The sequence below is a fragment of the Emys orbicularis genome, chromosome 7 (assembly GCF_028017835.1).
Source record: "Emys orbicularis isolate rEmyOrb1 chromosome 7, rEmyOrb1.hap1, whole genome shotgun sequence".
Classification (NCBI taxonomy): Eukaryota; Metazoa; Chordata; order Testudines; family Emydidae; genus Emys; species Emys orbicularis.
Genome location: NC_088689.1, coordinates 4,904,170 through 4,918,432, shown reverse-complemented (window position 1 = coordinate 4,918,432; position 14,263 = coordinate 4,904,170). Strand labels below are relative to the sequence as shown.

Here is a 14,263-nt window from a genome sequence, read left to right as displayed (position 1 = left end):
GAAGACACCCCTCAGGGCACTGCACACACCAGCAGGGGCTCCTGTCCCTCTCCAGCCCCTCCCGCCCACCCCCCAAACACATGCAGACAACTGCCAAATATCCAAGCAAGAGGCTGGCACAGCTCCAAGGACAATGCTATCTGCGGCCAATCCTTTAGTCTCTGCTCAGAAAGAGGTTTTGGTGGGATGAGGATCTGCATCCCTAGAATCGACGGCAGCTCACTTCCCATCTCAGCATTTTATTCCGCTCTCTCCTGGAGGGGATGTCTTAGGTGTCGGTCTCTCGGGTTTCAACCCTCCAGGGCTCCCTGGAACCATGACTCAAATCCCAGCAGGGCCTGCTCACAGCCCTTCCCCTTCAGAAGCAGAACACACATGCAGAGCAGCTGACTTTGGGTGGAGGTTTTCAGAACTTAAAAAACCAGGTCCTCTCTGCTCTGTGCGAGCCGATCCCATGGCTTAGTGTGTTCCAGGAGGGTTGGCTTTGGCATCCTGGCCAAAAGTCTCCCCTCCCCATCGCTGCCAGGCATCAGGAGATTGCAGACCTATTTGCTTCTTCCCAGCTGTTAGCACGGCAGAATACCAAAGATCAACCACGCCACCTGAGAAGCGGGAACCCAACGAATGGGAAGGATGACACATGGAGTGGGAGAGAAGCCAGCCTTGGGACACTTACGTTCTTTATTTGGCAGGCCCTTGAGGGCGCGTTCCAGGAGCCTGTGCGTGGCCTCCACCTGGCCCCGTTTCAGGAGGAAGGTGGCGTATTTCAACCACACGGATTTCTCCTGGCGGAACCGCTTCAGCATCGTGTTGTACAGGTCATCAGCTTGCTGGAAAGATACCAGAGAGGGACGGAGAGGTCAGTCTAACATCGGGTTGGATCACGCAACCTCATACTAGAGCCTGGCCCTTCTGGAGAGCTTTCCAGCCATGACCTTTAAGGCCTGGTCTACACTTAAAAGTTAGGTCGACACAGCCACATCAGACAGGGGTGTGAAAAATCCAGCCCCCCCCGCGAGTGCCACAGCTACACCACCCTAACCCCCAGTGTAGACGCAGCTATGTCAGCAGAAGAATGCTTCTGTCGACATATCTACCATTGCTCGGTTGCTTCATGTTCTTTCACCAATGGAAAAACCCCTTGTGTTGCTGTAGGCTGCATCTACACTTCCGGGTTATGCCGGCATAGCAACGGTCGCCTAGCTCTGCCGTGTACAGTCTCCCGCGCGTTTTACAGAGGCGGGGGAGTATCATTAGCTCCGCTCTTTTTAAAACACAGATGGGGAAACTGGAGTTCAGAGCAGTGGAGCAGCTTCCCCCAGTTCATACAGCAACTCGCTGCCAAGCTAAGAACAGCGCTCAGGTCTCCCGACTCCCAGGCCTGTGCCTGGCTCAGCTGAACACGCTGCCTCCCTACAAGGGTGGATTTTTACTCTGTCTGTGGCTTCTGACCATGTAGGAAACAGTATCCCTGGAGCAGAGTGAACGCACTGGGCCTTTCACCTCTGCATGCTGGGAATGAGATACAGGTTTAGAGCTTAAGTGACAATGAGTTTGGTGTTTCCCCTCTGGGTCTGTAGGGTCAGTTTGACATGCCTATCTATCACTGCTAGGCCAAGCCAAGCCCAGGAGCAGTTGCAAGGTCAGGACTGGGATGCATTGGCACAGCTGTGTGGGAAACGTGCCTAGCACCTGCATTATATCCAGCTCTAATCAGCGCGACTGGTCCCTCACCCTTTCAGGAGCGCCAAATTCAGAGGGCCTGGAGAAAAGCAAGTCTTGGTAACAGACAGATCATCCTATTATGCACCACAGGGAACAGATTAACAGGCAGATGCTACGTGGGGAAGACCCATGTAAGAAATAAACTGATGGGAAGTTCCCTTGCTGCTCCCAACAGCTCATGCAGGCCTGCACCATAACTCTCAGTCAGATACACCCAACTGGGGAGCAAACGCTGGGTTCGGCCAGGCACTTTCTAAGAAAAAAAAAAAAAAAAGCTCATCTCCTGCCCTGGTGGTGAGCAGCACTCAGGGGTCCAGGCACCCACCTGGTATTTCTCAGAGCTGGCATAGATGTCAGCCAGGTGCTGGAAGACTTTCAGGGGCTCATTGTACTGAACGGCCCTCTCGAAGACCTTCATCAGAGTCTCCTCCGTGCCATACATGTTCTCTAGGTTCAGCAAAGCTACCCACACGTTCAGCTTCTCCTGCTCCTCCCTGAAAGCAAAACAGGACAAGAACTTTGTCGGAGGAACTCAAAACCCTTTACAAACATTAGCTGAGCCCCAACACACCTGTAAGGTTGGCTAAGGGATTGCATCACTGCACCACTCAAATGCGGCCCTCTCTGGGGCGGAGTGTGGTAGTTGTTTTATGGTGAACAGTAATGCCACACTGTAAGGGAGGAAGAATTGTGTAGCCAATTGAAACTGTCTGGAGAATATAAAGGAGGCAGAATGTATTTACTCATGTTGAAGTAAGCCCACAGGACCAAGGATAACACCCTAACTCTCAGGAAGAGAGCCAGAAAAGAGTATTAGGTCTCATCTAAAAGAGAACCACAGCACCACGTTGGGACACTGGCTCAGTACTGATTGAGAAGGAAGACTGGGCACCTATGGAATTATCAATTGCTCTTTCTGCAGCACCCATTTGTTCCCTTATGTCTCCCATCCTAGCCATGCCCAGGCTGGGCCCTGCTTAGCTTTGAGTTCTAACTGGATCCCAGCACACGATGGGCTAGCTGCAGACCAATGTAGTGTCACTGCAGCGATTCAGTCTGGGGCCTCCCTCAAACAAGGCAGGCGGAGAACTGCAGCCCTTGAGTACTATGGGGCTGCTGGGGCAGCACTTTCTATTCCCCACCCTGGTTGCTGGCGTCCCTACGTTCCATTTCTAGAGGCAGGTTAGATGCCCGTGCATGTGTAGTGTACACCAAGCTGCTGCCCTCCCATGCCGGGGGGAAGCGTTTTACCTGAAGGAGATGGTTTTGAGTGCCCTTTCCGCCACTGCCCTGGCCTTCTCGATCTCCGTGGCTTGGAGGTGGAAGGCCATGTACTGTAGCCACAGGATGGAGCTGCTGGGATTGCTCAACACCAAGCGGTCAAAGTCGTCTGCTGTCTGGGGCTGCCGATTGGGGTCCATCAGGGCGGCTTCGATCTTGGAGAGCTCCTTCTCCACCCTCTGCTTCTCTTGCTCCTTCTCCTTCTTCGTCTGCTTCTTCCTCTGAAGCGGGCAAGGAAAGGGGTGAGAACAAGAGGCAGGGTCACTTTGGAATACTTCAGGCACCATCTAGCACCCCCCAAGGGAATGATGGACGCAAGATGGTCAGACACTAGGGCATCCTGGGGGGCGTCTATTCAACAGACTGAGCCAATTTTTTAGAGAGGGAAATGAAACCTAGAGCGTTTTGAAACCCCACCGGAGGCTGCGTCTCAGAAGAGCAGAGTCACAAGGGGGAAGGGATATTCGTTTCCCTTAATAAAGCACATCAAGGGACTGAGCTAATTCCCTAACTTTGCACCTCTGACTGCAGAGTTTACACTTTAACTCCACTCGCACGTGATTTCATCCTACATTTTTTTCCACCGCACAAGCCCAGTGGTTGCTGGTGTCCAGTGCAATTGCCACCGCGTAGCTGTCTGCTCTGGAAGGGCTGGGGTGTTACAGGTCAAGACTGAGGTGCATTGGCAGAACGTCAGGGGATGGGTGTGGCTCAGGACTGGAAGGACAGGGGTTGAGGTGCATGGGTAGGGCTGTGAGAAGGAAACTCAGCTCGCACAGCAACTGCCCGGGCTATCCCTCAAAGATCGTCACCTTCCTCTCTCTTTGGAGATGGTTATGTTTATCCACACACCTTAAAAGACCATAATAAGATCTGATTGGTGAAGACAGTCCCTTGGGTTAACACAGCCTTTGCCATCTGACACAAATACAGTAAGTGACGAGAAGGCAAGTTACAGCAGCTCCCACCCAGGCAGCGCTGTCCAGGATACTGTACCATGGACTGTGTGTCATCCTCTTCCTCACTGTCTGAGCTCTCCTCTTTCCGATTCGATACTGGCACCTCCAGGGCATTTAAACCCTCGTCCCAAGTGAAGCCACTAGAAACCTGCAGCCTTGGAGCCTCCGCACGTTTTGTCTCCTGCTTGAAGGAGGACAATAGGAGATATCACTTGTTTTATATTCCAGGCTTCTCTTGGGAGCAGGTACAGCTGTTGCCTGCACCCCGCCTTGCTCTAGCTTGTGCATTGTCCACCAAAGTGACACCCGAAATTCCCCACCACCACTCCCCTGTCAGAGTGACTTAGCCATAACAAACTGGGTCCATGGAGGGAGAAGCAGTGAGAAAAACAGGCTCACTGAAGAATTTCAAGAGATTTCTGGAGCAATGAGAATAAATTGTTCACATTTATATAGAAACTTTCATCCTGAACACCCCATCCCCCACCCCCAATTATGTTTTCTGGAGATAGCCATCACTTCATCCACTACTGGCATGCAAGCACCTCTGGGGTGGAGCATGATGGCTGTTTGACAACACAGCAGGAAATAAACATACTGTCGCTAGCTGTAACTGCAGTTAGCCCCCAGATTGGATTTGGCCAGGCCAGTGGAGCTAACACCCCTATTCTTGTGGCAGATGACAAAATATCCAAGTGGCCAGAAAGGCGAGAGAGACTAGGAGAATCACCCACATCTCTTTGGCTTCCCTTGAAGGTCTCCCTTCCCAGCACTGACCAGACCAGACCCTGCTCAGTTCAGACCAGATTCCCTGTAATCTTTATTACCCAGTTTAAAACTCCCTGCATCACCCCAAGGTGATGGCTTTTTGTGGGAAGAATGGAAAGCACCAGGACTCCAGTTCTGGATTTCAGGGCTCTGGTTACAGTACACGGAGCTGTCTCCCTACAGGCCATTAGTAACCAAACTCTTAAAGAGCCACGTGCCTGCTAATTGTTGAGGCAGGTCCTTTTTTATGCACAGAGAGGAGGAGTCCAGCTCTCTTATCAGCGTGTAAAGAGATCCAGTAACCACACGCAGAGCAGGTCAAAGCCAAAGCGCTGACGCAGCCTGTTGCCTTCATGCTGCTTATCAGCCTGGTAGAAACTGGCATCTCAATGGGCCTCACAGCCATGTACCCTGCAGCCGCTTATTCCAGGCCCCCATCGCAGTCACCCTCAGGCAGTCCTCTGCCAGTCACCCCGAACACCCCTTTGCTTGTTCATATTCTCCTCTTCAGAGCTCTGGCTCTTCCTCTGTATACTCTCACCTTGGATTTCCTTTTATTCTCCTCCTCATCTTCCTCTTCCTCCTCCTCCTCCCGGCAATAGACCTCAATGCCGCTGTCATCCTCGTCCGTCAGGCGAGCTCGCTTTTTCCTTGGCTTCACCTCCTGCAGTGAAGGCGGGGGGAAGGGTGAGCCATTGGAAAGAGACTTTAAAAGAATTCTATTTTAAAGGTCAAACACTGGCTACAGTCAGAGAAAGCAGAGGCCTTGGAATAACGGTCACCGCCTTCCCCAATCACCCAGAGTCACAAGGTACAACATGAGTCACAAGAGAAAAGTCATGAGTGTGGCAGGCCTCAATCCACGTGGCAGATGGTCAAGCCAACTATTATGGGCCAAATTCCGGCAGGTGCTGGGCAGAGGTGCCTGCCAAAAAACTCGAGATACAAGAACATAAGGCAGGGGACCAGTGATTTTCTTCCCCAAAACACACACACTTGGGGGTGGTGGCCAAGGGGAGTTGTCTAGAGGGGTGCATGCAATCCCCACTCCCAGTGTGGCACTCCATCCCCGTGCAGTGGTGGCTGGGCCACATATAGACATTGATGAGCCTGCTACATCGTTGGCTATCAGAGGTGGATCCTTTAGCTCAGGCGGTTGAGGCTCAAGCTTTAAGATCCAGAGGTCCCAGGTTCAAGCCCTCTTTGTTAGCAGTCAGACACCCCCATTCATACAAAGTGATGTTGCAATTCATGCAGTTCGGTCTGTGGCAGAGGAGAGTTCTGGACCATAGTTCTTTTTTCTATTCTGTAAAAACTTCATGTTAGTTTCCATTAAAATGAGCTGAATCTTTACCACCCATAGCGTCCCGCTTTGAGGGTGAAGCAGACGGAAGCAAGGGGAATGCATTTCTGCCCCTCCGCTCAGCACAACCACCCACCCCAATCTGGGGTACAATCCCCCTGCGTGCACGTACCTGTTCGCCTTCCGAGACTCTTCTTTTCCGTTTTGCCTTCAGCTTCTTGAACTCCTCTCTCTTCTCCTTCCCCTCGTCTGTGTCACAGCGCGGCAGGCCCAGCGACTCGGGCAGGACGCTTGGCTTCCCAGTGTCCTCAGAGAGGAGGGAAAGCTCAACATGGCTCTCTTTATTATTTACACTGCAGCACGTTTCCAGGGGGAAGAGAACAGAAAATCAGGGATATTCCAATTGCTGGGAATGCTGCCAGAGCTTTAGGAACATAGGACTGGAAGGGACTTCCTGGGTCACTGAGTTCAGTCCCTTGCTACTGCAGGTAACCCACGTAACAGGGGCCTGTCTCCACCCCCATCCTCTTCCCTGCAGAAATCACCCGGACTCCACCGGCTGGGCTCTCAGTGACACTTCATTTTGATTCCCCTTCACCGATATAACCACAGTCCCGCATGCTCCCGCCTAGTTACAATATTTGCTGAGTTTTTAGCCCACTCAGCAGGACCTGAGGGGAACAGAGATCTCCCTAGTCTGAGGCCCCTGTCTGACTGGAACCAGCTAGCCCCGTTCCTCCCTCCCTGCACTTCCTTCCTGGGCCTCCTTTACCAGCCCTGGGCTAATGAGGCCAAATGAATGTTTAGCCCACCCAGTCCATGAGATAATTACCCCCAATCAGCTTCTCCTGGGCCCTAATTAGCATCTAAGTGATCAGAGCGCAGGCTCACCTCCTCACTCTCTGCTGTCACATAATTCAGTTCATAAACTAAAACCAGTTCGGTTGTCTGTCCCCATTTCTCCTAGGGGGAGCCTGCTCCAGAACCTCACTCCTCTAATGGCTCGGAACCTGCTTCTAATTTCCAGCCTAAAACGTATTCACAGCCAGTTTATTCCCCTTTATTCTAGTGCCAGCATTGTCCTTTAGCCTCGATAGCTCTTCTCCCTCCGTGGTGTTTACCCCCCCATCCCCCGGACGTATTTACAGAGAGGAGTCAGAGCCCTTCTCAGCCTTCGTTTCACCAGGGCTTGTCTGGAGAGCGAGTTAGTGCTCAGCAAGCGGGGGTGCAATCCGCAGTGCACCAGCCTGCTGCGCACTAATTGTCCATGTGGACCCTGCTACCGTGCACTAAAAGGTCCCAAGTGTGCACTGAGCTACTCCCGTGCCAGCTTGCCACGTATTAACTCGCCATCTAGAGGAGCCCTTAGCTAAACAAACCAAGCTCTCCTAGTCTCCTCTAGTAAGACAGGCTCTCCATTCCCCTGACCATCGGGGGGGCACAGAAACTCGTCCCCCCTCGGAGCGCGATCTTCCCTCCCTCCACCCTGCCCCAGCCCTGGCCCAGCAGGGAATCAATCTTCCCTGCCTCTGCAGCCCTGGGGCCGGAGAAGTTCTGTGCCCCCCGATGGTAATTGGGGGTGCCCCTGCTTGCCCCCCCCCTTGCCAACTGTTCTTCTGCCCCTCCCCATTGTCTCCTCAACCTGCCAGTTCATTGGGGGGCCTCCCACCTACCTGAGGACCTTGGCAGTGAGGAACTTCCCCTCCGGCATGTACTGCTCATACAGGGATTGTTTCGGTATGAAGAAGGGGACGACTTTGTGGAATTGGATTCGGCCCACAACTGAGCTGGACAAACTGAGAAGAAAGAGTCAGAATCATACGTTGGCAGCTTCACCTTAACGGCAGCTATATTATGGGGCCTGGTGCACGTCACCAAACCACCATCACTACGGGCAGCCTTCAACCCTGGCGAGACAAAGGAGCAGAGGAGAGGGAGTCTGGCAGGTCAGCCTGGAGGGACATTGGCAGAGCCAGATGGGCAGGACGGGAACAGCAGGGGATGTTGCGGTCGGGATTGAGGGACACTGGGGGAGCTGTTTATAGGACGCTGTCATAGCACCTGCCTGCCATACGACCAGCTCCCTATTAGATAGTACGACATTTTTCACATAAGCTTCACAAGCTTACAAAAAACACCAACCATTCTGACTTCAGAACGAAATCCACTTGGGAAAGTGGCATTCTGTTGTCAGAGACGCTGCAGAAGTTTGAATTCTAGAGCTGTAAACACAAAACAAGCATGCACACACAGACCTCGGGCCCACATGGCCCACTGTACTTCTCTCACCACGTGCTACTCACCCACAGAACACGCCCGACTGCTTGACGGATCTGACATAGCCTCTGACCAGCTGGCCTTCCCGAACATCCTCAACACATGTCAGTTCAGGATCTTCCACTTTGTTTTTGCTCTTTGGATTTGTCCTAGAAGAAAGAGGGGGAAGGAGGAAAATCCTCACTGCAACTGAATTGTCTGTACTCTGCTGGGTCCTGAAAAATCAACCCAAACTGCTGGAGACTGGAAAGCAATGATCCCTTTACGGCGTGTGAAGGGCCAAGAACATCCTTGTTTCTCCTCCCGTTTACTGAAGATGACAGTCTGTACACAGCACTATACAGCAATCCATGTCACTGTACTGTGGCTAACCCCATGGCCTGGTATACTTTTAAAATAGTGCCAGAAGAAGGGGCAAAGGCACTGATTGAGGTTGTATGAAAATTTGGGGTGTGTGTCCTCCTGCCCCAAAGAGGCTTTAACCCAGCCTCCCATCATGTGCATTCATGTGTCCGGCTACCTGATCTGTGGACACAATCGGGTACTCTGATGCCATCATTCGTGTTTGCAATGCACGACTGGCACAAAGTGAGACAGACTTAAAAAGAATCAAGCTCTTAATCTGCCGTTTCTTCTAAAAAGTAAAACGTCCACCTGCATTTTTGAGGTTAAATGTTTATGCTGCCAATTCCGCCATGGGAAACTTTTTTTTTTTTTTTAAAACTAGGTCTAAATAAGTTCACTGGAGGAAAGGTAAATACACAGAACACATATACAAATGCAGCTGTGTGGACAGAGTTAGAGGAGCAGGGAAACTCAATCAGGCCTAAAATGCTTATAAATAAAATGTGTGGATGTCTATATTCAGAACCAGACATCCTCACCTTCTCCAGTACACAGAAAATCCTCTATGCAGAATGAACAAGCAGCGTCCAAAGCTATCTTCATCCCTTACAAAGTCTCAGCTATCAGGCTAATTATGTAATCTGAACACATGCATTGGGCTGGCCTAGTAAATATGGGTTTCAGGGTGGGTAAAAAACTGAATACCAAGTTTCACTGCACTTTTTACCACTCTCAATGCAAAGGCACCTACCTGGATTGCCGGAGAGATATTTCTATTTTGTTGTCTTCATTGGATAGGACACAACACCTGGAGATGTGGGAGAGGCACGAAAACGGGAAACCTTTGAACAGATTAAAAAAAGCCACGCCCAGAGGAAGCAGAGAAATTCTTCATATAGCAGCATTAAACGTAGACGGTGCACTAAGAACCCAGTGCTCTGAAGCACGTACAGTCTACTGCAGACCAGTGAGATACAACGATTTAGGAGATCAGCTGAGAAGGTTTTGTGAAAGAAAACAACCTAGCGACCTACACCATAGTATCTGAGCATCTCACAATCCTGAATGCTCACAACACCCCTTTGAGGAAGGGAAGTCATGTTAGAGGTGGGGAAACTCGGTCGCAGAGACACCATGGCCCAGATTTAGACATTTAGGAGTGTGAATCCTATGGGATTTTGGCTCCTAAGTGCTTACATTCTTTTGGAAAACGAGACAGGCTCCTAAATCAGTTAGGCATGGCAACTCTGAGCACAGCAGCACCTAAATACCTTTTAATATCTGGGTGTAAGTAATGTTCCCTCTAATTTTTCTCATGCACGTGCGGAATGAATTTTGTTATGTGCACCAATATGGAGGGGATGTGTGGCAGGGGTGGGGCCGAGGGGTTCGGAGTGTGGAAGGGGGCTCAGGGCTGGAGTGCGGATCAGGGCTCCGGCTGGGGGTGCAGGCTCTGGGATGGGGCCAGGGATGAAGGGTGCAGGGAGGGGGCTCAGGGCTGGGGGTGTGGGCTCAGGGGTGTGGCCAGAGATGAGGTTGGGGTGCAGGCTGCCCTGGGGCCACAGCGGGGAGTGGGGGGGGTGAAGAGGGAGAGAGAGAGAGAGAGAAAACTCCCCCCCCAGCCCTCTCTCCCTGCAGCAGCTCTGGGGCTGGGGGAGAGGTGCCTCTCCCCGCTGAAGCCCTGAGCACCTTTGCAGCTCTTGAGAGGCTGCTGCGTGGTAGTGCAGCTTAGAGGGAACTTAGGGTGTACGTGATTTGTCCAACGTCCTGGGAATTAAACACAGGTCTCCCAAGTCCCAAATTAGCACCCTAAGCACTGCGACACCCTTCTTCTTTAAGAAATGGGTTCTGAAAAGGGGACTGCAGGAAGCGGGCACACAGGAAGCAGACAGCTGCCCCAAGCAGATACAAATGTAAGGTTACAACCTTCTCCCCTAGAGGAGCCGAAGAGCCATATGCCCTCTAACTCTTTACAATTTGCCCCGGAAGGGGTAACACTCCAGCTGGAATGCAAGGAAAACCCCTCAGTGCTGCTGCCAAACCAAACCACTGGGGATCTCGTCACTGCTGAAGGATTCTTCCAGCCCCCCACTTGAAGAGGCAACAAGAGACTTCAGGAAAAGAGGAGAATCTCTGACCTGACAAGCTTCCCGACGCTGAAGTTCTCTAGCGGCTGCTCAGTGTACGAATCGCTCAGGTGAAAGATGCTGGCTTTGCCGGTCTTTCCGAAGGGAAGTGCAATGGTGAGGCCGACGTGTGGCGTCACCTTCGTTATGGTGCCCAGGGTGATGGTTCCTTCCGCCAGCGAATGGACTCCTGCCAAGAGCACGGGGATTTCAGAGGGGTTATTTCAGCTGGACCCCACAAAGGGTGGAGATATTCCAAGCTTGAACACTTGGGGTAAGGGAGTCAAGTGGATAGAAAGGAGGTATGGCATTACTTCCCCAGTCACCTACCATCCCCACAGTCTTTTGGCCATGTGGGGCCTGCGCGGCTCTCTCAGGTCACAGTCCCTTTTGTAACAATGCCATGTTCAACCATTCACAACCCTTCCTCCCAGATATGACCCTGGACCCATTATACCCAGATCCCGCCCCAGTAATTGGTGAACAGCTTGCGTGCCACCTGGTGTCTGATGGAGATCAGTCAGAAGCCAAGTTGCTTCAGAAGAAAGCGGAGACGAGGACTCTGCTTGACACACCTAGAAGGAGAACTGCTGCTTTCGTCTAAAGGTTTGAACCTCTACGTACAGGCTGAGTCTGAAAACCAAAACACCTTGAACTCTGGATCCAGATTCAGGGTGTTAGTTCTGCCCAGGATAAAGACACAAAGTTTGGGTCTGGCTTGCAGCGTTCTGATCCCACGGTTTCAGTTCAGGACCACTTCTAGTTGCTGAGCAGATGGTGGAACTCTAACAGGAAGGGTACTGCAGATAACAAGGCTTTACCATACCTGTAAGTGACAGGCAGAGGTTGGTCTCAGAGGCATCTGTGCCAGTCACTGTTGCAGATAAAGCTTGGCCATTCTTGAAGCTCTTTTCTGGATGCTTTAAGACCTGAGGGGAGAGAGACCTCCGCTCATTACCAGGGACTTCAGCCACTGATCTTGATTTTAACCAAGGTAATCTCAGGACATTTCAAGATCTACACTTGGCATTATAGGCATCTTCTGCGCATCTATTAAACCCTGATAAAGAAATGGCACTGTGACGCTGGATAAATCTAGCGGTAAACACAGCGTTTCTTACTGCTCACGTTTTAGGGAGGTAGCCTGGCCCCATGGAAAACAAAACAAAACACTGGACTGGGATTCAGGAGACGTTGGGTCTATTCCCAACCCTGCCACTGGCTTGCTGGGTGACCTTGGGCTAGTCATGTGCCACCCTGTGGCTCAGTTTCCCCATCTGTTAAATAGGGATAATGATGCCGACATGCTTTGAGATCTACTTCTGAAAAGCACTACATAAGAGCTAGCTATTATTATATTAGTTATCTTGTTGCCAATATAAAAAAAAGCAACTCTAAAGAGTCAGAGGATGCACAGTGAGTTAGTCTACAAGGTGGAGGAGAGAGAGAGAAGGGTAAAAGGACTCGGCAAGGAACCGATTTCCAAATATTTTTATTAAGAGGCAAATAGATCTGATTTGTTCTGCTAACAATCTGGCATTTCATTCGGAACCTCTGCAGTTCCCCTTTGAAAAGAAAAACAGCTAATGACGTTCACAAGCTAACGTTTCTCTAAAAATAACCAAGTCAACAATACTCATTATGAAGTAGCTATCCAGGCTGAAAGAGGAAGAGCGTGCCCAGCCCCACCTGTGCCACCGGATCAGGAAGCAAAGAGGAACCAAAAGGTTGGAGGCTGCTTGAGACACTTTTGTGTTTGGGTGCTCACAGCCTCGTGTGTGCAAAACCTTTGTGCATTTGATTCTCTGGCGAGAACTTACCTTGGGGTTAAGGGAAAGCAGCAGCTGGGAAACTCTCCCTCGAATCTCAGGGGTGATCTCCACCTCCAGCCACGACTTTATGGTGTTGTACTGAGAGGGAACCAACCAGCCACAGAAGAGAAAATGTTAGACTTACAAGAAGCTTCATGGATTCATTGGAGAGAGAAAATTCACAGATCAAGGCCAGAAGGGTCCAATTATGATTATCTAGCCAGATCTCCTGCATACCACAAGCCAGAAAACCTCCCCCAGCATTTCCGGCTCTGATCCCAATCGCTTATTGATTAGGACTCAGAGACAGGAGAGGTGCTTCTTTGTGCTCTCAGAAGAGAGGAAGGAGTCTCCCCCGAAGAGGGAAATCAGTGTTTGGAATTCTCTGCAGACAGAGATACTGACAGAAGCCACCTTACCAGAGAGGCTTTTTGGGTGGGAGGGAACCATGAATTGGCCCCAGTGATATCTTGCTACCTCGGGGTCTGCTGTTACACTGCAGTGATTCTCACACAAAGGCTCAGGTGTTCCAGCATCTGTCATATTTGGGATTGGGGCAGTTTTCCCCCAAAAGGACCTTCTGCTGGAAGCGGGGGGAACATTGCACTGGGGACAAACAGGCTGTGATGCCAGCCCGTCTCCTCTGCTCCTTCCTATTTCCTTCTGTTGTCAAAGACTAGGGCTGGATTTTGGATGCACCGATCCAGCGTTTTACTGGGGTGTCTGAATTTTTCAGACTATGGGCTGGAACCAGGCCCTACGTTTTGATAGCTGGTCCTTTCCCAGCATTTATTTTGGAAGCCTCCGAATCTCACCTTCTTCACAAAGCAGGTCACCGTCTGCCCAGATTTGTAGGGCCTGAGCCGCTCACTGGGACTGTCTCCTTCGGGGCTCAGAGCTGTGCCGCCATCCCCCTTCAGATCACTGTTCGCAAAGGGAAGAGACAGGAGCAGATGGAAAAAAATTACAGTGCCAGGGTTCCAGCTCCAGGCAGTGCATGGACGCGTTGTGAATCCAGGAGACTGTTTATGATGATGAAATATCCCCTGGGCAGCATCCCTGTAAAGTTCATCCCCACTCTCTTTCCCCCCAGCTTTCTTCCCCCTATTCTGCACAGTGCAGGAACTCCCACAATTTAAAGCAAGTCCCCCCAGTGCAGAGAGAAGCACTAGTGTGTGGTTTGACCCATGCCCCATGCTAGGCATGGTAGGCAGCTCAAGGGTGTGTTAGAGGAGCAGTAGGAGCTTTAACTTGTAGTGGCCAGAACAGAGTTGGAAAGAAGAAGGGAGCGATATGCTCATGTGTCCTGTTGTCTCGCGGATTCCTGGCTCCTGGCCTGCTCCTCGTATCCTCCGTAGGCTGGAGGGCAAGGGAGCCTCTGCAGAGCAGAGCTCTGTGGCACGCAGGGGTTATGGATCCCAAATGCTGCCACCCTTCTCCCTTCCCCAAAGGACCAGCACTTCCCCAGCAACAGCTGACAGGGTGGAATTCGGCACTTGGCACTTTCCATCTTCACGGCGTTTTACAAACATTAACCCAGGTGGGCAGGAGGCTAGGACAGAATCTGCGGCTCTTACCTGGGTCGAATGCTGAGCTCTGGAACGGACTGAGTGAAGTGTGGATGGGTGATGGGCAAATACCTGCAACACAGAAAACCATTCAATTCCG

General features: G+C 51.3%; 1 protein-coding gene across 1 annotated transcript in view; it reads right to left on the bottom strand.

Moving 5' to 3' along the window:
- Positions 1–14,263, bottom strand: part of PDCD11 (programmed cell death 11) — a 43,678-nt gene that overhangs the window by 2,147 nt on the left and 27,268 nt on the right. Inside the window, exons 21-34 of the mRNA XM_065407552.1 lie at positions 14,173–14,235; positions 13,411–13,519; positions 12,605–12,694; positions 11,611–11,713; positions 10,797–10,974; positions 9,410–9,466; positions 8,340–8,462; positions 7,710–7,832; positions 6,209–6,389; positions 5,275–5,397; positions 4,003–4,143; positions 2,977–3,227; positions 2,051–2,219; positions 677–830 (exon numbers count right to left, since the gene is read on the bottom strand). Of these exons, the coding sequence (XP_065263624.1) occupies positions 677–830; positions 2,051–2,219; positions 2,977–3,227; positions 4,003–4,143; positions 5,275–5,397; positions 6,209–6,389; positions 7,710–7,832; positions 8,340–8,462; positions 9,410–9,466; positions 10,797–10,974; positions 11,611–11,713; positions 12,605–12,694; positions 13,411–13,519; positions 14,173–14,235 (1,865 nt within the window). The remainder of the gene's footprint in view (positions 1–676; positions 831–2,050; positions 2,220–2,976; positions 3,228–4,002; positions 4,144–5,274; positions 5,398–6,208; positions 6,390–7,709; positions 7,833–8,339; positions 8,463–9,409; positions 9,467–10,796; positions 10,975–11,610; positions 11,714–12,604; positions 12,695–13,410; positions 13,520–14,172; positions 14,236–14,263) is intronic.